General features: G+C 39.7%; 2 protein-coding genes across 2 annotated transcripts; both read right to left on the reverse strand.

Annotated features, from left to right (window-relative positions):
* Positions 1–1041: 1041 nt before the first annotated feature.
* Positions 1042–13504, reverse strand: arrdc1a (arrestin domain containing 1a). The gene is made up of 8 exons (XM_084552201.1): positions 13248–13504; positions 7279–7389; positions 6890–6940; positions 4976–5130; positions 4516–4698; positions 4216–4392; positions 2402–2948; positions 1042–1614 (listed from the first exon to the last, which is right to left on the reverse strand). Exons 1-8 carry the CDS (start codon positions 13363–13365, stop codon positions 1577–1579), a joined length of 1380 nt encoding a protein of 459 aa, XP_084408327.1. The 5' UTR covers positions 13366–13504; the 3' UTR covers positions 1042–1576.
* Positions 13505–18579: 5075 nt separating this feature from the next.
* LOC311492349 (P2Y purinoceptor 2-like) lies at positions 18580–22553 on the reverse strand. The gene is made up of 2 exons (XM_084550611.1): positions 22526–22553; positions 18580–20341 (listed from the first exon to the last, which is right to left on the reverse strand). Exon 2 carries the CDS (start codon positions 20310–20312, stop codon positions 19305–19307), a length of 1008 nt encoding a protein of 335 aa, XP_084406737.1. The 5' UTR covers positions 20313–20341; positions 22526–22553; the 3' UTR covers positions 18580–19304.
* Positions 22554–23995: the final 1442 nt, after the last annotated feature.

A 23995-nucleotide genomic window follows, 5' to 3' on the forward strand; every position in this document is an offset into this window, starting at 1 on the left:
TTATATTGTAGAAATTATTCATACCATGTGATTCTTGTATTTTTTTTGAATAAAGGTTTATTTCCTTGAAAAAGTATACATTTTTATACACACACACACACATATGTATATATACATAGCCTGTACATACACATTTTTTATGTGCATATATATATATATATATATATATATATATATATATATATATATATATAGTCAAAGGTATGAAATGTAGAAAATGGGTGTTTTTGAAGCTTGACAAATCCAAGGAACTAAAACGTATTAAGTTCTGACGTTCGGAGTCCCTTTTAAGTAGTCATCAGCAGCATCTGGAGGGAACTGGGTTGCTGATATTGCTGACTAATGACTTACCACTGTACTTTATATATCATTGAATAGGGCTGGGATTTATTTATTTCTTCATTCATTCATTCATTCAGATTAAAATTAAGATTAGATCTCAATTCATAAAATCCTTGAATCATACGAAAGATGTGCCAGCAAGAGGTAAAGTATTGTTTGGTAAAATAACACCACTTTAAAAACATCAGAAACCTCAGAAAGCAAAATTTGACGCCCCACGAATTAAGAAACAAATATGAAACTGTGGCTTAAACAATTTTAAACTTTTATTGGAATGCAGACAGCAGTAAGAAGATACTTAAAACAATAAATAAATATAACGTTGCCTCTCTGCTTCTAACTTGATCAAGATATAAGAAAACTTGTTCACAAACCTTTCGATTAAGGTGGTGTGAACTACAGCAAATAAAACCTCAAATCAGTGGTGTTGCGTTTTCTTTTGTACAACTATTAAAAGAAGACAGCGAACATTTTCAGTAGGTGAAGAAAAAATATATACCATTACTGTAAAACGTCTGCAGTCACTAAACAACAACACAGGAAATGGAAGCAATAGGAAATCTTAAGAGGTTAAACTGAATATACATTATGTCTTTACAAAACAACTTGTAGATAACTTGCAACGGTAATATCTGGACTGATCATTATCATCATGAAACTGAAAACTGATCAAAGACAAATAAAACAAGATATTTCTTAAAAAAAAAAAAAAAAAAAGAAAACATTCTGACCAGAAAGGATGACTTCACCTATTTGCATTAAAATATCCTACAGGTTGGTGACACGGTTGGTTTCGCACTGATTTTCAAACATAAAACTGTCATACTTGACATCACAGACTAAGGGATTCCTCAATAACCCCAAACTAAAACCATGACGTCTTTTAACTGCTTAAAAAAACCCCATTCTGATTCTCTATCCTTCTTCCTCTTCAGTATTAAAAGTGCTAAAAGCATAGCAAAACATCAATTTCAAAAGACTGTTGGTTTGGGTACAGCTGGACTGAAGGAGTGAATAGCTCCTGTTAGACTGGTGAAGGTACTTGTTCACTGGGCATCAAGAGTTCAAGTTCAATTCCCTGTTGTTTAAAATCAAAACCTGATTTCCTTTCATTTAGCAAAGTGTCTTGGCATGGTTTTGTCCTTGTCCTTGAGCATCAGATTCTCTTCACTCCAACATTTGGTTTGACATCAGAGAATTGATTGTCGTCCTGGTCTCTGCTTCTTCATCCACCTCATGTGTCGCAGCTCTCATTGTAAGAAGGAGGAGCCTCTTTAAGGGACAGAAACCGTCAGACTGGTTAGCACTCAAGTTCTGTGTTACTTTTCACATGTGGTGTTGACACACGAATACTACTAGACGACCACAGTCATATGAGCATGGTTAGGCACATTTCTTGCGTCATCTCACAGAGCTGGATAGGCCAGTGTAACCAAGCTTCACTATGCCTAATGTTGGTGATCTTGATCATGAGTGCCTGACACCACTAGATCTTATAGCATAGCAAAACATTATACTGTATTATAGACTTAATACTTTGTTTGTTTTTTTTAAAAAAATGTGTAATTTGTTAATGGTTGTAATGTGTTATCTTGGTTTGGAAGTTGGATGGAGGAAGATAAAGAGAAATGGATTGCGGTTGTGGGACGGCAAGAGGACACTGTTCAGAAGGACTTTGGGGAAAAAAGCTTTTCATAAAGAAGCTTGATGCATTAAAGCAATTTCTGAAATTTCTGGCTTTAGTCGACAGCAGCTCCTGGAGGGTACTGGATTGTTAATATTTGACAGACTTTCTATTTCAATTTGATTTTGATTTGAAAGATACAATATCGTGGTGGCAAAATGTTGTGGAAATATCTCTGGAGCTAATCACATTAGTTTTAGTTTGATGTCAAATTGTTTTTCAAAACTGAACTATCTCCATATGAATTGATACTGAACTAAATCAAATCCAGACCTTGTGAAACAGAAATGTCATTGAATAATGGGACTGCAGTGATTTACTTAGATATGACATCCTGACATTACACATAGTGCCTTCTGAGGAAAGGGTACCAACCTTGGGGATAAGATGATGTGTCGTAGTCCGGTGGAAGGATGTGTGTTGTTGGCATGGAGTTGGCACCATTCAAAGGGGGGTAAAGCGATGTGGCAGGCCCACTGGGTGCAGATGCAGATGCAGATGCATTGTGCTGTTGGTTCTGGGAGAAGAACAGACCTGGAGCATAGCTGAAAGCGTTGGGCGACACGAGCTGAGACTGCCGTTTGTTGGGGAAGTCTGCATTCGTCGGCGTCCCGCCCTCTGCGCCGGTGTCGTAGTCAACGGGAGGAGCACTGGGGGCATTGTAAGAGGACACCCTGGCGCGAGGGGCCGGACGGGGAGCGGGTTTGGGGGCGGGCCGAGGCGTATTTGTAGGTGTGGAGGCAGACGCCGCAGGAGGCGACGCCACCGCAGACTGGGCGCCGTCTGGCACTGAGGCAGAGGCTGGTGCATTCTCAGTGGGAGGAGGAGACGCTTTTTTCGAAGGCTGCCGTTTTTTGTCCAGGGAGACGTTCCCGATGTGGATGGGCAACGTCAGCATAACATCAGGGGACTTCAGACTGACCTGATTAATGAGAGGACAAGGGGACAAGTTGGTTAAAGTTCTTTCATGTAAACGCGATCATTTTTTCAGTCTTTGGGTTATTGATATTTAATATTCAAATTATTGCTGATATAATGATGCTTTTATTTCTTCTCTTTCATTACTTCATAGACATTATCAACACACATGGCTCATTAAACCATATTATTCACTACTATCGCCATTCAGATCCGACCACATTTGGAGGTTTTTATTGAACCAATTGAATCAATACAAAATAACCTAACCTGTGTGCCCAAGTCATGACGCACACACACAAAAGAAAAACAGCGCTATTAATGGTTCTGAAACAGCGGTAGTGATCCATTAGAGATGGCTGCTGTTAAAATACTGCTCTGCACTGCACTCATTTTCATACAAAGCGCAAAACTGACATCGCATGTGAAGGACTGGCTGAGGACGCGTGTGGAGACGCATGTTAATTCCATGTGTGAACGCAGGTACTAAAAGCTGGCTACTTGTGATCAGATTGCCCAGGATGGATGTTATTACAAGGTCTGAACACGGCCTAAGTAACAACCCCATGACTACCAGGACAAAAGGTTTCCAAGCAAAACATTGCATAGTAACAAGACGATCAATGTCATTCACTTCGCTTGCCAGTGCATTTTATGCTTTAATGCTGTGTATACAAACACAGGTTTTTCTTGATGTGATCACACTTCTTGTTCACACTGGGTATTGAGAGGCTTCTTTCTTTCTAATGCACCTTCAGTGTTGTGGAAGACAAAACCCACAGCCATGACATGCAAAAATACATCCTACAGTACAACCAAAGCAGTGCAGTTAAAACTCAATGCTGACGATATATTTTATACTAATCATGTGTTCCACTGGTCCAACACTGTAACTTTCTCCGCAGCGTTATAAAACAAAAAATATCTTAACTGCAGTGAAGCGACAGCAACAAAAAGTGGGAATTGTACTAAAAGTTATAATCTAAAAGTTATAATCTATCTGTATAGTCTATGCAGAGCCTACGTCATGATGCGTGACCATAAATGTAGATTAATCCTGCTGATGTGACTACGTCTATGAATATAAGACTACAGCCTTATATTCAAATTTACAAACACAAACCTACTGTTTTAAGAACAACTGTACCATCTTTATAAGTGATAAAAATGAGTTTTTACACTTTTAAATAGGGAATGCACAAGAGGTGGAACTTATTCAGACATGGGAAAATCCTTTAGAGAGCAAAGAGGGTATGAGTATCATATCTTACTTTCACAAAATATTCAATCTTTATTAGCTCGCAGCCAGCGAGGGAGGACTGAGAGAGAGGAGGAACGATGATCTGCTCCTTCCACTCTACCTCCTTGCCAGCCTTCACCACGCCTCCTTCCACCTCCGCTACTGTCCTCACGTCATAGGTGGGCTTCTTCGTCTCATAGGTCACTCTCTGAAAACATACAAAGAAGTGGAGATTCATAAACTGTGCACGGTGCGCGGTGACTGCAGAATTAGAGTCAAGGTAAAAATACATAATTACAACAGAGAACCCAAAAGAGTGCTAACTGCTAACCTGCATCAGGCTGGCTGCCATGTTGCCTGTGGCCTTCCCAGACTGGTTGTGGATGTTGGCCATCACCTGGATGACTTGGCCTGGTGTGTAGCCCTTCATGTCGGTGTGAGCCTTCAGAACCACTGTGCCGGTTTTCATCAGCATGTAGGTGAACTGCTGCGTCACTGCAGATGAGCAGATTCCCTGAATGAGGAAGCACAGAAACAACAATACGCATGTTTATTAAAGGAACAGTTCAACATTTTTAGTGACTTTGGCCTGTATGGATCTGGTCCCAGACAAGGAAGAAGGAATAATGTTAGTGGACGTGCATTTAAACTGCTTCTGCGAGTCTTCTCGGAACACATCGAGTTCAGAAAAGGTATGAACTGAAGTTATATGACTTAAACTCATATCATGTCACTGTGTGTGTTCAGCCTGTCCAACAAGTGAAGGACTGAACATCTGAAGCACATCTCACCCATATATCTGGCACTTCATTCAGGTTCAGAAGGCGTAGGAGGTAGAAAGGTTTCTCGATGCTGTAGTTCTTGGCAAATTTTGGCGTGTCGACGAAAGCCCTCATTCTGTAAATTATCTTTCCATACTTGCCTTCAAAACATGTTGGAGCAGTGTCTGTGGGAGATAAGTAAATTTTGTTATATTACACAACAGAAAATGCAACTTAAAAACAGGTATTACAGGGTAATGGTTCCTTTTTTCTCTTTTAATATTTTGTCGCTTAGTCATTTTCGAAAAAAAATCATAGTCAAAACAGACATCTTTCAGCAGATTAACTGTTCGGTAACCTTCCTTTTTTTTGGCTACAACTAGGCCACGCTCTAGAGGTGAATCACATGTTTCAAAGACACATTTACGTAGACTCTCAACAGTGGAAAGACCAGTCGAGCCGGTTTGGAGTTTCTGTGAAGAGGGAGAAAATGACCGCCAGCAGATAAGTGGCTTAGAGGATAAACAAAAGTATTGGCTGTGTTAAGTGTGAGAGCCCATCAAAACAAGGCAAGAATTCTTTGCCATGATCATGGCAGTACCAAAAATGAAGAATTCTTAACGTGTCTCTTATTAGGATCATTAAGAGACAACAAAATGTTTGATCCAGTTTAACTGTGTCATTGTCTAAAAATAATATGAGTCTATAAAATTTTGTTGATGTCATCAGGGAGTGGTCTTGCAGATTGCATTGTGATGAGTAAATGGAACAACCTGACAGCCGCTGACATCACGCTGTGGTCATTAGGTGGTGGTGGTGGCAGATGGAAATCTTGAGTAGAATCCGTGGTAAACAAAAACTCACCTCTCTCCTCTTATTTAAAAGCGAATTCAATAATTGCCCTCAACACTTTTTGACACTTTTAGTGACTTTGCAGATTTGGATTAGCAATAAACATATATATATTTTTTTAAAATAAAACATTTTGTGAAGGGATTGCATTGATCCCAGGGGAGAATTTACGTACTACCTGGCAGTATTAAAAACATCTTCACCTTTATTGATGTGATTAACACCACTAAATAAAATCCAACACATCAAAATATGCTGCTACGCATGTCATCCATCTAATCATCCTTCGCGATTTCATTCTTCTGATGGTTTTGAGCTTTTTTCTGTGAAAGGGTTTGCACTGCGACATCTCGACTTTTTACCCAAACAGCTGACCAAACTATGATTTCTAACACAGCCTTCATAATTCTAGAGTGAAAAGTGGTAGGAAAAAAAACAGTTAATGAAACATCCCCCCCAAATCACAGAGACGCTGATCCACGCTGGATTGGTATTGTCACTAGACCTCAGGGTTAGGGGAAACATGGCAGACGATTTGCTGTGTGATTTTTACTTAACAAATTACAGACATGGCCGATTCGCACTGAATTAAGATCATAGATGACCTCTGCAACTATTACCAATTATTAGGGGTCCCCAGGTAAAACTAGCCCCGTGCAAATAGTTTAAGTTTAACATTCAAGCTTATCATTTCCAACACACACACACACACACACACACACACAATGAGAACAGACTTTATAGTGAAATGGGAGATATCCTGTTTTAAGAAGTTAAACTGTTAAAATATATTCTTTGTAAAAACCATTTACAATTTATTATTTTGAAAAGCGGGATCATTTTTATTTCCTTAATGAATTAATCAGTGACTACTTGAACGTTTAAAATGTTAATTTAAAATCGTAAAACAGCTGCTTTGGTATAATAAAGTTGAAAATCTGTGTAATCAGCCTCAGTCATGGTAGCTCGATCTTCGCTGCTGAGATTCAGGGTAAATATCAACATGCGAGAACACGTCTGTCAGCCTGGTAAATTGCTAGGACAACACACACACAGGAAAGAATTTGCATCACATCACTCCACGCTCCTTACCTGGTATGAGAAACTTGAAGGGAAACTTGTGCTCTCCCTGTTTCAGGGTTCCTGTAAGGGACGCAGGAAGCAGAGATAACATCCGTCAGTGGAAACAGTAACAATGGCTCTGCTGTTTCCCTTTCCAGTGGAAAATGTGAACCCTCAGTTCTGCAGCCGTTACACTTCAGTTATTTTCACCACACTAGTTTAACTTTTATATACTATGTATAAAATATTGGTCAAGATTACATGGATAGTTCTTTCGGCTTATGTACAATGACCCTTCCTGCTGTAAACAAATTCACAAGGAAGTGCTTATGGCCGTGTGAGCTCTCTAATCTGTAACTGGACATTTGCATTTTGAGACATGCTGATTAGCTTTGTAGTTCAGTTGCTCATCAGCGTACCTTTGTCTGCAACCGAGATGGTGCTGTTGAAGTACTGCTCCTCCACCATCCACGCCGTGTCATTGACCTTACTGGTGACGCCGCAGAAGCCATTGCAGTTCACTTTGATGGCTGCAGAACAGAAAACACACACATTGGAGGTTTTTGGCCACACACACATTTCTCAACACAGAACACATTTTCATAAGCAAACAGTGTTATGTTTCTCTCTGGGTGTGTTTACACCTAAGCACAGAGAAAGAGGAAGGGAAAAAAATCATCAAACAAAGTGACACCCACTAGTATTGTGAAACAGAGAACTCATGCAGTTATGTGACTAAAGAAAGTCCTGCCAAACATATTCAATGATTACATTCAGCTACAACAGAGAAGAAGGTGCAATTAAAATCTATTCAAGCATATGCGGCTGTGGCTGTAGGAAATTTCTTAATAATTTTTTTTTTTTATTGTCACATATGTAGCTACCTAGATTCATCTGCTTAGCTTACTCAACACTGAAAATATTTTTTTGCACCCTTATATAGATTTTTCAATTTTTCTTACTTGCACTCTCTTATTTCAAATATCTTGTCCTGCTGGTGGACCAACTACATTTCCCCTTGGGGACCAATAAAGTCGTATCGTATCGTATCGTATCGTGATCTTAACTTAGTTTTTCCCATCCTAACATGAGCCCATCAGCATATATGGAGTGATTTAAAGCCCCCCAGTCCTCCAAACCTTTGAGGAACTGACCATAACTGCACCGAACAGAAACATTTCTTAAGACTGCGTGTGTTCTGGTTGTGCTTTTACTTTTTTCACTGCACGTGGTTAACTCTAGGTGCTAGGTACGACTGATGGTAGAAAATAAGAACATATTGTATGAGCCGGTGTTTTTTGTTCATTTTCTGTGATATCTGGAATCTCTGCTAGCCCTAAACATATTAGTGCATCACATTCTAACATACTGGCCTTCACTTGCTTTTTGGCAAGAGGTTGTATCTCACTTTTATGGAGATCTTCTAAAGCCCCATTTCTTTGTGGTTCAGTGAGATATACATGTCCTGTCTTAAGTTAGACCATTTAAATTTCTCCAAAAACATTGGTCCTATATAAATATTTTAATCCTTCACCCACCAACCCAATGGCCAACTTTTTTTTTTTATGTATTTATCTGTGTACTTAGCTACTTATTAATCATGTGATGCCTATCAGACTCCTTCATTCTTGGATTTTTCTTTAAACTAAGGTAACCTTTTGGTTTACAATTTACAATATTGCTGCTTTCATTTATTTATTTTTTATTTTTTTAATTATGAGACCATATTCCATGGTTATGAGCAAATGAGCACTATGAGAGTTTAAGTGCAGGCTATTAATGTTGGGGGGGAAACAAAATGACCCTTTTTAAAACATCAATTTTTATGGGAGTTAAGGAGCCTGTAAAACTGTAAAAATAATTAAGTTGTGTTATTGGCAATACATAATTATAATAAGGTCTAGCTACACAGCACAAACAGTGTTCTATCCCATAACATCAGCCCTAGTTTGACTACTGTAAACAGGTAACAGTTCCTTACTCTGTGCTATACGAAGCCCACTCAAGATATTTTAGAGTTATGGGTATTTTAATTCCGGGTTGAGGGGAAAACAGAGCTTTAAAAGAACTATTCTCAAAGTATAAATAATAAATTACTAAAATAAAATACTCACGCTACCCGTTGCACCACAAGATGGCTGCACGGATGAGATTCTGAATGCATGATTCAGAATACATTTTGATATTTTCTGACTATAAAAATATCACAACTATAAAAAAAAAAAGTTTGTCTTGACCCAGTACATTTAAGGCAGAGGTTTACATACATGCCAACCAATCAGATTTTAACTCATTTTTTTTTACAATTCCTGACATCTTATCCTAGTAAAACTCAACTGACTTACGTCAGTTAGGGGCAAAAGGAATTGTATTTCTGGCATGATTTCACCTACGACCAAGGTGCATGGAGGAGGAAAATAAATACAAAAGGGTGACCACAAGCCCAAACGAATCAGTCTAACAAAGTTGTTCCATATACTACAAATCTTCCTGAAGTATTTTGTGAAATGTCAGAACTACAGTAGAGTGAAAGATTTATTAACGGTTTTACTTGGGTCAAATATTTTGTACAGGCTTTGTACAGTAAATTGCAAGGATTATAGCCCATTCCTCCTGACTGCTCACTGGCCATCCAATACCTCAATTTTATGTCCTCAAACCATTCTGCCACAACTTTGGAAGTACATTCTAAATGACAAGCTGAACCAAGAGCAAGTGGACTTGTAGGCTTTCTTGAAGAGGTTTCATTCAAGCTTCTCCAGTTCTGATGGGGGATGGGGTCTAAAATAGGAACATCTGTTGTAACTTGTATGACTAGGCTCTGTTAACAGCCAGATACCTACCTGTATGTAGTTGGAGGAAAACATTTGAATCCAGTTTTCCTTCCCTAATAAATGGTACTCCAACAACCCGTTAATGGCCAGAGAATTCAGTCTCAAGGTGTGGCTCAATTTAGAGAGGCACAACACCCACAGATGTTCATATTTAAACCCCAACTCCCCACTGGCCTATTTGGAACTGAAAAAGCTACTTCGATTAAACAATTTCAAGAAACTCTGCAAGTTGAATTGCACTTGTTTGATATATATATATATATATAGCTAGCATGACAAGCGTTAACTCCCTGGCTGGTGTCTAGATTATGTGGTTTTCAATATAACCACATAATCTTCCTTCCTCATGACGCTGGAGGTTCCCCAGTCCCCCTTGATCATGGCCAAACAATTCATTTTTTGTTTTATCACATCAGAAGATAAGAGGAAGATCTTTGTCTTCAAATGCCGCCACTATCTGGCATTTTATGATGGTTCTGGAGCGGTGGCTTCCTCCTTGTTCAGCAGTCTTTCTGGTTATACTGACACAGAACATATTTTACAATGGATATACTGTATTTGCTGCATTTTAGCTTTGTATGGCAGAACAGTATGGTCCACATTCTTTCTGTTTTTGTATTTTTGGCAAACATTGCAACAGCAATCTTGTTTTATCCATCGCAACAGAAGCCAACAGCCACAACTTAGCACAACGTGGTTTTCAAAACAATGTTGATCTTTGCCCAGTGACACATGCCTCGTCACAGGGACTTCCTGCTTCATATTCCACCAGTGATTCAAACTGTTTCAAGTGAGAGAGCTCGAGAGAAACTCACAGTCTGACCAGCTCTACCTGAAGAGGAATGTAAACAGACTGGAGGCCCTGTGAGCATTTAGACACTCCCAAAACACAGAGAAGCTGCTGTCAGCAAGCCAATGGAGACAAAAGAGAGAGAAAGCGTTGTTTCATAATTCGAGCTCTTCAAAAGAGTATCACAAGCATATGAGAAATGGATCTTTAGGCCCAAGCACTCATTACCTTCCTTGCTGGGATTTCAGTGAAGATAAAACAACAGAAAAGAACGATGTGGAAAATTTGTATTGTATGCACGTTCCTTTGTCCTGACACCCGTTTGTATTCAAATGTGTTCCCTGCCACTTGATCTTTATCACTATCGTTTGGCACAGTAAAGCCTTTAAGCCCTTCAATATCAAAAGAAATGCACATAGGTGAGGCACTGCTTGCTCTGAAGTGGAAGTTGGACAAACTGGACTCGTTTCTCCAGGTTACATTTTCTTCCTTACCAGTTTGACCTCCTAGTTTCAGTTGTGTTTTTCATACACAGATGCTATTTCCTCATGGTTGTCACCCTGATTTACCGTTTGCCCAGACAATATGGCAGATCGTAAAAAGAAGACCACTATAAGCTCTCAGATTCAAATGTGTTGCTTTCAGAGTACTTGTTTCTCTCATTTACAACAACAGCATGCTTTGTGGAAGCAAAGACTACTGAATTATTAGCCTACTCAGTCACACACAAGATTAGTCAAATGATCTATTAGCTGACTGATAAAAACTACTCTGAAAATCTATTCTTTTTTCAATCCAAACTGCAAATTTCATTGACAAAGAACTGTTACAGCATACCGCATCCTAATTAACCCCATCTCTGCTATTTTATACGCTTCAAAAACATATTAACTTAGCTAATAATGAAATTAACTTAAGTGCAAATTAAGTTCAACTGCAGAGGAAATCTAAATATGGGAATACTGTGAATAAATGTGCAATCACGTTGTCACACAAGAGTCCTTTTGTTCAAGCTATAACTGCAGTCCGCACCTGTCAGCTATCCGATACAAGATGTCTGCCATGTTTGAAACGTCTCCAATGTCTTTTTAGCCTCTTGTGCACAGAGAGCATCACACCAGAAACAACCACCTGCCCAAAGACCTTTGACAGCACATTAACTGGCCGCATAAGCATCGAGGAGTAATCCTTTCAAAGAACAACAGTTAACTGCTAAAGGTGTTAAATGTCACAGAAAGCAATGTACAGAATATCAGGCTGTCATTGTAATCTCTCGCTGGCTGATTCAAAAGGAATGTGGGAGTTTTTAGAACTGAAGCACAAACTTGTTAACGTCTAAAGTTTTGGGCCAATAACATAAATTAAAGTTAAATTATTCTTTACTAGCTGTTTTTGTTTCCTTTATGGGTTGAAAAGTTTCCCTTACCATTAGACAAAATATACCACTTTAACCTTGATACTGGTTTATCGGAAAATATACTAGTATTAAATAGTAAAACTGACCCTTACAAGATCCCAATCGAAATGTGTAGCATTGGGGTTACTTGTTTTGTATCCATCAATGAATCAAAACTGAGACATTCCGTTTACAATTATATAAAAAAAGAGAACCATGCTTTTTAAGTAGAAAGGTTCTGGCAAGCAACTATTAAATTATTAGCCTACTCAGCCAAACACAAGATTTGTCAAATGGCATCTATTAGCTGTTTGTTAAAAACATAGGTATCAGTTAATGATCCTTTCAAAGAACTGAAGTTATCTGCTAAAGGTGTTAAATGTCACAGAATATGAGTCATGTAATATCTCTCTCACCTTTTTAAAGGGAAATTGGGAGTTTACAGAACTGAAGTGTAGGCAATGAGATATATAAAAGTTCAGTTATTCATTACCAGCAGTGTATTTTCTTTTCCTTTATAAACTGAAACGTTTCTCTTACCATTAAACAAAATACATTGGATTATTACATCCCTAGGCTTAAAAAAACCATGAAAGTTTTGGAAGACACAAATAACTCCTTTTTTCTGCTGAATGGTGAAATATATCTGTGACGGGGGGCTTTGGACCTTAGTAAACCCGGTTACAACAGAACACCCCTTAAACATCCGCATGCATCGAGATGCCAAGGTCTGGACCTCTGGATTTTTTCCTACTTCTGCATAAGAACGGTTTTATCACGTAAACTGTGTTTTGACATAAATTATGCTGTCACAAATACTGTGGGCCAATGGTTGTACTGACCAGCCCAATAAGACTAAGGGAGGAAATCTACCGTGTACATTTAAAATATATATTACAACGTATCATAATCTGGTCCTCTTTCATAGTTTTTATCTAGATTAATTACAGCATTTTCCCCAAAATTCTAGCTGACATATTTTGAGCACAGAGAATGTCATGTCTAAAGTTAACATCATCCAGGTAGGGGGGGGGGGGGGGTACAAATGTATAAAATAACACATTCTGTGTTGGCTAAAGCCCTCTAACAGATTCCCATCACGCCCCATTAAAAAGACAGTCACTGGATCATTCCCTTGGAATAGTCCAGCATTATACAGTAGTGGTGCTGGAGGAAATGAATGATTACTATCACAATATCACACACCGCCTTGAGTTACTTTAAAAAAAGAATGGTTTATTTACAAGGTAAAATCCTAGTGTGGGGAAACCTGAATTATGCCTCACGTTATCTAATCCCTCACTTCCTTGTTTTGCGACAGCGACGCTTTCCCACCAAGGTGAGCAAGTGACGGCGGAAGATTCTTACCTTTACACTGCAGCGACTGGCCCACTTTGATCGTCACGGTCCCCGAGATGGACTCCCCCGGACTGTACTTGTCCTTGTCGTTGTCAAACGCGATCTCAAACTCCTGAATCTTCCCCATGTTCCTGCGTCCCGACGCACTGCGAGACTGAAGATCACCTGTGCTCACAACCCTCAGTGCGCACTTTTTACCTGCCTGTGTCCCCGCCCCCTTTTTCCGCGACGTCACTCGCCTCGACTAAAGTAGGCTACACAATAAAGATAAGATGAGAGCATTTCAGACTTTATTGACTTTATTAGACTTACGTGATCTCTGTGGCGAAAGGTGATGATCTATTAGCTGACTGATAAAACAACAACAAGCAAAACGCCGAATTTATTTAAAACAACAACAACTATGACAACTTGCCGTTTTTCCCTTTCTTATAGTAAAATTCAACTTTGAACTGTTACAGCATGATGCGAGAAAAAAAAAAAAAACTATATATACCAGCCACTTTATGTCAGTCTGTAATACTTGTTGACTTATTTCTTTTTTTTTTTAATCTCAAATGTTCATATTCTATTGAGTGAATTTCTATCCTGTGTATATGTTACACATATGGCAGAACTGACAATAAAGCAGACTTTTATTGTAATATCTTAAGGGCACATAAAATATTTACAGACTGTGTCAAGTTTTAAGCAACTAAATAACTATGACTAATAGTTTGGTAAAAACCCAACCAGAGTTAAATAAAAGGCTGACGTAGTCAAGACCCTCACATTATCAACCTCTCCTTCATAAGACTGTTGTGCAATAACCCCATACTTATTCCCCAATCCACCTACACCCAATAGGCATTTCCACTACCATGGATACATTTGCACAGTTGTTTAATGTTTACTGATTTAAAATGCTGCTATTCCCCACTGTACTAATTACTATTTTATTGTGTATAGCTACTATAGTCTTTATTTTCATGCTGCTATGGTTTCCATTTTTACTGCTTCCAAACCAAAGAGCCGCTACACTGTAAAACCTTTGTTTTTCACCGGACAATGACAATAAAACTTATTATTCTTAAAGAGGAAAGTGTGTGCAATACCTCTTCAAGATGAGTTGAAGCTTTGGAGATGTGCAATGTGAGATGTGTTGTGATGCAAGATGTACGTTGATATGCGTTGATGTGCGTCCACTGAGAGATGTGATATGATGTCAGGCGTGTGGTGATGTGCGGTGCAGGACAGTTCATGGTTGTCTTTTGTTCATTGGCAAAACAGTTGGAAATGTGTGTGCGGTGATGTGTGATCATCACCATACATCAGATGAGAGGTGGTGTGCGATGGAGGTGTGTGGACCAAGGGCTTCACCCCAGTGGACCTCTTGGCAGCCTGAGTTGAAGCTTTGTTGATGTGTGATGTGAGATGTGAGATGATGTGCAGTGTGAGACATGTGGTGTGAGATGTTTGATGAGATGAGATGAGATGAGATGAGATGAGATAAAACTTTCTGTTGAGATAAAGTCAAAATGGTTATAACTGACACTCATACAGCACGTTAACTCAAGTAAAAATATAAATGTAGGTAATTTCTGGTAAAGTAACTTTCCGAAAGACATGTCATACTGAGAAAGTAAAACTGGTCATGTTTTGATGTTGGTGTTTCTCTGTTTCTGCTTTTGTGTCATAGTTGGCTTGTCCTTCCCGTGTGTTCCCGCCATTGTGATTGTCTTCCCTGCCCTGATTGTTTTCACCTGCATCTAATTTCCCCAGAGTGTATTTATATAACACTACGGCCCTGTGATGGACAGATTCTCTAAAACGACTCCTTTTATTGCTCTGCCCAAGTTGTCGTCGGCTAAGAAGACGGCAGAGATTCTTATGACTCATGTGTTATGCATTCATGGATTCCCTAAGGATGCTGGTTCAGACCCAGGGCTCCAATTAGTATCCAGGTTCTGGGAAGAGTTCTGCAGACTCATTGGCGCCACGGTCAGCTTCACCTCTAGCTATCACCTCGAGGCTAACGGCCAGACCGAGCACCTCAACCAGGAGCTGGAGACGTGTCTTCCGGTGCCTGGTGTCTCAGAACCCGGCTTTGTGGAGTAAGAACCTGGTGTGGGTGGAGTACGCACACAATTCTGCCATCTCCCGTAAGTTGGCTCTTCGCTTTGTGGGTCCATTCCCGGGCTCCAAGGCGGTGGGTCCTTCCACTGTGAGACTTCGAAAGCCCAGTTCATCCCAGCTTCCATGTCAGCCAAATTAAGCCAGTCAAAGAAAGCCCCATGGTTCCTGCAGCCAAACCTCCTCCACCTCCCCAGATGATAGATGGGGGCCCTGTCAATCACCTGTCCCTTCTGGATGTCCTAAATAGGGGCCTGAGTAGACCGTTTTTGGTGGACTTGGAAGGTTATCGTGGTTGTTTCCATCTGTGTCAAATTTCCCCAGTGTGTATATATTTCCTGTGTCTCCCTTAATCCTTTGCCAGTTCGTCCTGTCCTATTCAGTGGAACCAGCTCCGTCTGGTTCCACTGAACCTTCTGTTCAGCCCACGAAGGTTCAAGGCTGAGAAACAAGGCTCAGCTTTTGTTATTTTCCTTGTTTATTTAATATTTTACCTTGGATTCTGTTTTTTTCCCTTGAGTTTGTGTTACCTTAGTCATTGTTTTCCTTGTGGCACTGGCAGTCAAGAAGCTCTGTTCCCTGATGCAGGAACTGCTCGAGGAGGAGATGGATATGACGTGTGAAAACTCAACAGTGCTTTCCAAAAAGACAGTTGCCCCTCAGCTCAGTGGGTGTGTAGGACTCCATACACGGATCCTCATCCTCATAGGAGCAGTTTCCTTTGTGAAGGGCTGATGGTTGAGGTGATGACAATATGATAGGCTAAATAGAGAGTCTGTCCAGAACAGCATCTCTTAAGGCTTTCTGCAAAGCTCACAACTCCTCTGTCTGTCGCGTTAATGCATCCCTCTTAGCTTTGTCAGCCTGTTGTACAACCAGGATCTGGACTCTCCAGTGACATTAAAGGTTTTCCTGTCTACAGCAGCTTAGAATGTCTTTATTGCCATTGTACGGGTACAACGAAATTAAAGTGACCTGAGGTCCCCCTTAGGTGCTGTAGTATTGGAATATAAAAGCAAAGGAAATGTGGAACTAGAATAAAAAATATGTACAAAACTATAAACATTAACATGACATAACAACCCCATTCACACATAATATTTACTATTATTGCACATCACATGCAATTATTGCGCTGGTTTGTGAGATATGATCGCACATTTGCACATATGAAGTCATTAGCAGTTGCACAAATGAAATGATTGCACGGAGGTATTGCACATTATGAGAATTATTGTATGAATTATTGCACAATTCACAATTTTATTACTTTAATGTTCAAGTTGTTCAGTGTGATTATGGGTCTTGCATAGAAGCCATTCCTCAGTCTCTTAGTATTGGCCTTCAGTTCTGAACCGTCTACCGGTTGATAGCAGTTCAAAAAGTGAGTGACCAGGGTGGATTGTGTCCTTAAGTATTGCCCGGGCCTTCCTCAGGCAGTTGTATAGCTCCTCTAAAGAGGGGATGGGGCAGCCGATGATCCTCTGGGCTGTGGTGATGACCCTCTGAAGTGCCTTCCTGTCTGCTGCAGTGCAGCTGGAGAACCACACACAGATACAGTAAGTGAGGATGCTCTCTATGGAAGTCTCTCTATAAAAGTATTATTACTGACTTATTACTGTGCAAAAGTTTTTCTGTGATTCAAGTTTTTTTGAGCATTTAAGCGCTTTGAATCAAAAACGTCAGTAGATCATTTATTGTTACTTACGTCACCATTGTTGCACTTCATGTGGGTCCACTTCTAAAAGTTTTTTTTCCATCTTTTGCAGAAAAATCATTCTGAAATTGTTCACAAGAAAAACTACTTTGAGTACTTTCTCTCAGTAAGATCAGTGTGTGACTGGCAGATTCAGGTCCAGTAGTTACTAAAGCAGGACATGGTATCCAGGAGCATTTGTTTGATTCAATCATAAACATTTTCAAAAAAAAAATTTGAATTTTTGAACATAAACACATGAATATCATCTCTACTACTGATTTTAATAACTGAACTTGTGGAACATTCAGTGGAACTGCTTACAAATTAACAGTATAATTTCTCAACCAAATTATTCTCTTCTGAAGAGGGAAAATACAAAAAAAAAGTTTGAGATATAATAAATGAATAAATAATGTGAAAATAAAGTCAAATATGCAAGCCTTCAAACCTAGTTCAAGCTTTCAGACACTGAGTTTGAAAGTTCTTTTATCCCACAGTTAATATACTACTGATACAAAATTCAACTCAGTTACTTCATTAATTAATTAATTATAAAGGTATTCTCACCACCCATAACCCTACTAACCTTACTTTGTATCCAGTGCTTACTGGCAAGCTAACATGCTAGCATGGAAAATAATAATAAAACATTATCAGCAACTGTGAAAAAGAGATCAAGATCAGAAAGACAAATAAACACATTTGGAGGTTATAACAAGTACGTTTGTTTCATGTTTAGAAAGTTGCACAGGGAAAATTTGTGAACACAGGTGAACATTTCCTTTAGTCCTAGTTATTAGAAAATCACCAGTGGAGTATTTTGCCTGGTAAACATCTGTTTGTTAGCATATTGATGTTAGCTTCTAGCTCAAAACACCACTGTGAATGTTCTCAGGCATCTAGGTCACCCAATATAAAAAGAAAAGCTGAAATTAATGGCAAAAGAACTGCTACTATGGCCATACACTCTTTTCTCTTTTTTTATTTTTGCTTGTTGCTGGTCCTGATGCTGAATAGTTTCCATTCCAGTCTTCATTTTCTTTTGGTTTTTGTTTATATGTTGGTTCATAATACAGTAGCACAGCTTATGATGACTAACAGTAGGGCCTGCAAACAGTGCCTGAACCTCAGGTTTACTTTGATGATAGTTAAGCCTGTGAAGCCTGACATATAAGATATTAATCAGAAATTATATATTTCTTCAAACTGAAGTTCTTATAGAACCTTTGTTTTGTATATACATATTTGATACACTGGGTATTTTTGGCAATTACAGTTTCCTTTGTATGAGAACAAACACAAAATACTACTGGTTGTATTTCAGTTTCAAACATTTCCTTAGGCTTGGTTAGCATTGTGGCGGACATAATGCAGATTGCCTCATGAAATACAATACAGTGATAACTGAGATAAATGACCACGTATACCTGCAGTATGATATTTGATACTTTGCAACACGATTTTACGATTTTACCATAATGTATAGAGTCATTGTAGGTTGCTTCAGTAAAGTAAATATAGTATGTATTATAGAATAATGTCTTTTCCTGCAAAGAAGATGGAAAGTAAATCCCTGAAAGCAGCCATTTTGGAAATGGCTGCCAAAAGCAATTAACTACAGAACATGGATAAATCCTCTCATGTAAGTATTGATTATTTGTATGGTGCAGAGGTCTCAGAAACTCATGTCTGTCATTACAGGGTTAATTATATTTTGTGCAGCATTCTCCACCATATTGTGTCCGTGGAGAAAACTGTTACAAATCTAATGTGGCAAAAATCTAAAGTAAAAAACAAAAACAAAATCACTTCACAGTAGCTTTTAAAATCCAATTTGCAGTTACACTTATGGGAGAATGAATGACACCTCAGAGCTGTGGAAAGAAGGTTCCATTTATTTAACACTGTAAGTTCAATTGAGCTAAAGCAGTTAAAGCAGAGTTATTACAATAGCTGAACCACATTTGATTATTTGAATTTTATAACTAACGCAGAGCACAATGCACAGTGGTAATATGAATAATTACTTTACATAACTTTAAATCGACTGGTCATTGTTGAGTGGTTAGGGAAAGACTGCAGTCCTCAGCCTAAACCATCATTTATTTTGTTTGCACAGGGTGCAACATATGGGAATCAGAGGAGAGATTCCTTAGAAAAAAAATGAAAAAATAAAATAAATCTTGGTTTATGGTTTTGTTACCATCATAATGACTACTACCACAAGAGAGCACTTAAAGCATAAAGCTTGAATTTTAAATCTGATTGCCAGTCATTTCTGAATCACTTCTGTTCTGAGCATCTCCCTGGGCAATCCTGAGAGACTGGAAAGCACTTCGAAAATTCTGTGACCCAAAACAGTACAACAGTGGATCCAGGCAACTGTTCACTCCTGCTAAAATCCATGTCACGTAATACGCAGTCTCGACCTGCTGGAGAACATGGCATTGTAGCGGGTAGTATTTTTTTAGAATGACTCCCACAGTTCGTACCACGTTCAGAGGCAGGAAGCACAGGGCGAATATCACCAGACAGACGCCTATCATCCTCTGAGATTTCAACTTGACTTTCAGACCTTTGGCTGAGCTGATATTGAGGCGTGTTAGGGTGTTTGCGAGTCGGCCATAGCAAACAGCAGACACAAGGAAAGGGAGTAGAAAACCAAAGATGAACAAGATGAAGTTAATGACGAAGTAGGTGTCTGTCAGTTTCGTCTGATGGATGGTGAGGCACTGACTGTTCCTGCCCTCTCTAGTAGGAGGAAGCATGAAAGCGTAGACCAGAGACTGGATGAATAGCAGAAGCCAAACTCCTCCACAGAGCTTCCTGATAAAGTCCTTCTGTTTCATGCAGGAGCTCCTGTTGAAGTGCACCACGGCAGTGTATCGATGAATGCTGATAAGAGTGAGAAAAATCGTGCTGCCGTAGAAATGCGAACTCAGCAGGGCGATCTTGACTTGGCACAGGAAGCGACCGAAGGGCCAGTCGTTGCCCATGGCGAAGTACACCGCCATCATGGGAGTGACGGGGGTGGCGAGGGCGTCGCTGAGGGCCAGGTGGAACTGCAGAGTGGTTCCAGATCTCCAGCAGGGCATGCGGCAGCAGAAGACCCACAGGCTGAAGGTGTTGAGGAGGAAGCCCATGAAGAAGACAATGCACAGGAGAACGGTGATGGACACATGCTGGCTGTCCCCCAGACAAGCCACAGATGTGTTGTTGCTGCTGCTGTTGTTCACATGCTCTGAGAAAACCTGATGCTTCATTTTCTCCAACCTATTCTAGTTTCTGACACCTGTGAGAAAAGCACAGAATCACACATCAGTACAAACAATGCAAGTGCAATTTTATATTAGACTGGCAGACTGCTTTATACATATATTCACACACACACACACACACACACACACACACACACATATATATACCAATCGGGCATAACATTGTGACGACTGTCAGGAGAAGTAAACCTGGAGCAGATCAGGCACCCCCACCCCAAAGCAATGACACTCCTTGATGGCAGCAGCCATCCCCAGCAGGATGCAGCCTGACACAGACACACAAAAGCATGAAAAACCGCACATCAACCCCCTCAACCCATAGGACCCAAAGGCCCCCACTAACAACATGTCTATTCTATTCTGTTCATTCATGCAATTAAATTAAAAATTAAATTAAAATTTACTTATTGTGTCTATGCAGTATCCCCTCAACCCATAGGACCCAAAGGCCCCCACCAGGGGGCTGGAGCCTATCCAAGCTGTTATCGGGTGAGAGGCGGGGTCATTCATGCAATCAAATTAAAAATTAAATTAAAAAAAATAATAATAATTATTGTGTCTCTGCAGTATATCAGTGTCAGGAGTGCATGGGGTGGTCTGTAAGATTCAAACAATAAGATGAGTAACACACATTTCGTTTAAATTTCATCAGTACAAAGGACTCAAGGGCTTTAGGGAGTTGTTTATTAGCTTTGCATGTGTTTAATTGCTTTGTCCACCAGGTGGCTTTGCACAGTTTATAATAGGGATCAGGTTTCATGCAAGAAAAATACTTGTTTGTATTGTTGAGGAACTGAGATAAAGTAGTTGTGTCTTAAAACTATAAATATACACACAGTAGTCATGGTGCTTCCTTAAACTGAGGTTTTCTGACATTTTGCTGTGGCAAAAGCCAGTTAACCTCAACAATAGTGAAACACTTCCTATCAGAAAAAAACAATAATACTTCAAACAGCTATGATCAAAATCAAGAAGTATTCAGTGATTTATTCATAACAAGCTGAACATGCAATATTGTGTCTCATTAATGTGTCTTTTCACCACGATCTTCCAGTAAACCTACAGTAATCCTGGTTTTAAGGTCAGGGTTAATTTTACTCAATTACATATTTGAATTTCTTTATGTTTTAAAATGTTGCCATCCCTCTGGTCTATTCTGTCTAATTCAAGTCGATCCAGCAAGGCTTTTAACAAGCTTGAAGAACCACATCTTTATCCCTGCGTCTGTGAGTTTCGGTATACCATTTTAAGATTTGAAGGTTTTGTAGGTAAGTATTGGGACACAGTTCAAGACAACACCAATGGGATGCATAATGGCATCAAAAGACCAGTCCAGAACTGAAATCCTCCACTGGGGAAGTTATGACAGATAAAGGTATGCAGGTGAAGAGACTGGTGCTGAGGAACTCCGCAACGAGACGGGCCGCGGGCCACATCCAGCCCTTTGGGCGTCTCTGTCCAGCCTGCGAGAAGGTGCGGTCAATCCGAACATGAATGAAAAAATATTATATAATTTATGCCGTTCATGCTTTACACTCGTGTTGCTTTTATTTTGAAAAGTGTGCCGTTGTTTTTTGTTTTTTTTTTATTTATGTGACCCGCGTATGTATTATGCATCCATGACGTGCGTGCGTGAACACACACAAGTGATGCGGCCAGCTAGTCTTCAAAAAGTCAGCTCACGGCAAAAAGAGAAAAGTCGATGACGAATGCCACGTTTTCAACAAGACATGGACTGCTAAACATTCACAGAAGTCAAAGGTAAAGCGGTGTGCTTAGTTTGTGGTAAACAGGTCGCTGTGTTCAAGGACTACAATTTGAATTGCCACTTTGTGACCAAACACGAGGAGAAATACAAGACCTTGTCTGATGAAGAGCGCGTGAGGGAGTTGAATGCTTTGCTAGCTAAACTGCAAAACCAAGAGGGATTTTTTACAAATCTTTGCACACCCAGAGATGCAGCTGTCAAGACAAGTTATGTCATATCCCACAATCCCCTTTGTTAGAGAGTCCCTGGCAAGCTCATTGGATACTCATTGGATTGGATATATAATGCTCTACGCCAATTTATCTGTCACAGAGGAACAGTAACCACCATTCGCACAGACAATGAAACAAGAACACTCTTAAAGAGTTAGATCATCACAAAATGCAAAGCGCATTATTAAAGGATGGAGTAAAATGGCTGTTCAACCCACCTTCAGGAGCTCACTACGGTGGCGTGTGGGAAAGGCTTATCAGACCTGTGCAATGGATTCTTTATTCTGTCCTAAAAGAGCAAACATTGAACAAACCCTAAATGGCCTTGAACCCCTTACCCCAAACCACCTCCTTCATCTTAAAACAAAACCAATCATGCCACCAGGACTCTTTCACAAGACTGACCTGTACTGGATGGAGACAGGTAGAGTACCTGGCAGATCTTTTCTTGCGCAGATGGGTAGGAGAATATCTTCCAATCCTTCAGCAGAGAAGCATGTGGTATCACGCTAAACGGAGCCTCCACCAAAAACGACCTTGTCATCATAGTGGACAATACAGCTCCAAGGAACTCCTGGCTCCTAAAAACACTCCCAGGATCCGAAGGACTTGTAAGGAGTGTCTTGGTAAAAACCAAGGACAGTGTTTTACAGAGCGTTTTACCATCGACAAGCTCTGCCTATTCTTGGAGGCAGCAGATTGATTTTTAAGGACTATGGGCTGGGGACCCAACACCATAAATATACACCACTGAACTCCCAATGAACTCATACATCCCACATAGATATTGGGACTCACATGAGCTATTATGGACTATTTGTATGTTTATATATTGAAAGTGTATGAAGACCCTGCTGTTTCATTTTGACCTGTTTTGAATGTGTATCAGTAATTGTGCTGCCTTAGCATCTACAATTAGGGGCCGGTATATTGAGGCCAAAATTAATCTTGGTAGATCTATACATTTATTTATAACTTTATTTGAAAGGCGTTTATATGAATTGGTTTATTAGAACATAATTTTTCTTTGTATCATAGCATATGTATTATGGACTGCTAATTTCGTTTATTGTTGGTTGCCCCTGCTTTTTTGGGTCAGAGCTGCCGTCTGCAGTGGTTGAGAAGTTATTTGGGACACCTGGGGAGAGTAATGCACACACTGGTTTAACATCATCAGTTTGTATCATAAGATTCTGGTGAGAGTAGAAAGTGGAACAGTTTTTTGACTGCAAAGGGCAGATCGCAGAAATGTTTTTCATTTCCTTTTTTTGCAACACTAAGCCTATAATCCGCTGAAGTGTTGTTTTTTTATTAATAACTTGTATCCACACTGAAGTGATGCTGGATCTGCAACTGTCTTTTGTGTACCCGTAAATGGCCCTATATATTGACTTCACTGACATTACCAAGATGTTTGACCATGTCAGCAGAGATGGTCTTTTCAAGATTCTCCCAAAAGTCAAATCCCCACCAAAGCCTTTTTGAAAGTCTCCACGCTGGCATAAAGGGGACTAGGAAGCTAAATGGTAACCATTCTGAGTCTTTGAACACACAAAGAAGTGTTACACAGTGCTCTGTACTTGCTACAGAACCCTTTGGGATCTTCTTTGCTCTGCTCTTGATGCACTTTGGCACACTACCTGTGCACCAGCTGAGACGAATGATTGTAAGAGGTAGAAGTGCCCAGT

This window comes from Chelon labrosus (genome assembly GCF_963514085.1).
Source record: "Chelon labrosus genome assembly, chromosome: 9".
Lineage (NCBI taxonomy): Eukaryota > Metazoa > Chordata > Actinopteri > Mugiliformes > Mugilidae > Chelon > Chelon labrosus.

Bases quoted from the DNA above. Each gene is read 5' to 3' on its own strand.
- LOC311492349 (XM_084550611.1), bottom strand. From the start codon at position 20,312: ATGAAGCATCAGGTTTTCTCAGAGCATGTGAACAACAGCAGCAGCAAC.
- arrdc1a (XM_084552201.1), bottom strand. From the start codon at position 13,365: ATGGGGAAGATTCAGGAGTTTGAGATCGCGTTTGACAACGACAAGGAC. The intron at 6,941-7,278 runs GTACGCTGATGA...CGTCCCTTACAG, and splicing joins CATCTCGGTTGCAGACAAAG to GAACCCTGAAACAGGGAGAG. The intron at 5,131-6,889 runs GTAAGGAGCGTG...TATCTCCCACAG, and splicing joins CTTCAAGTTTCTCATACCAG to ACACTGCTCCAACATGTTTT.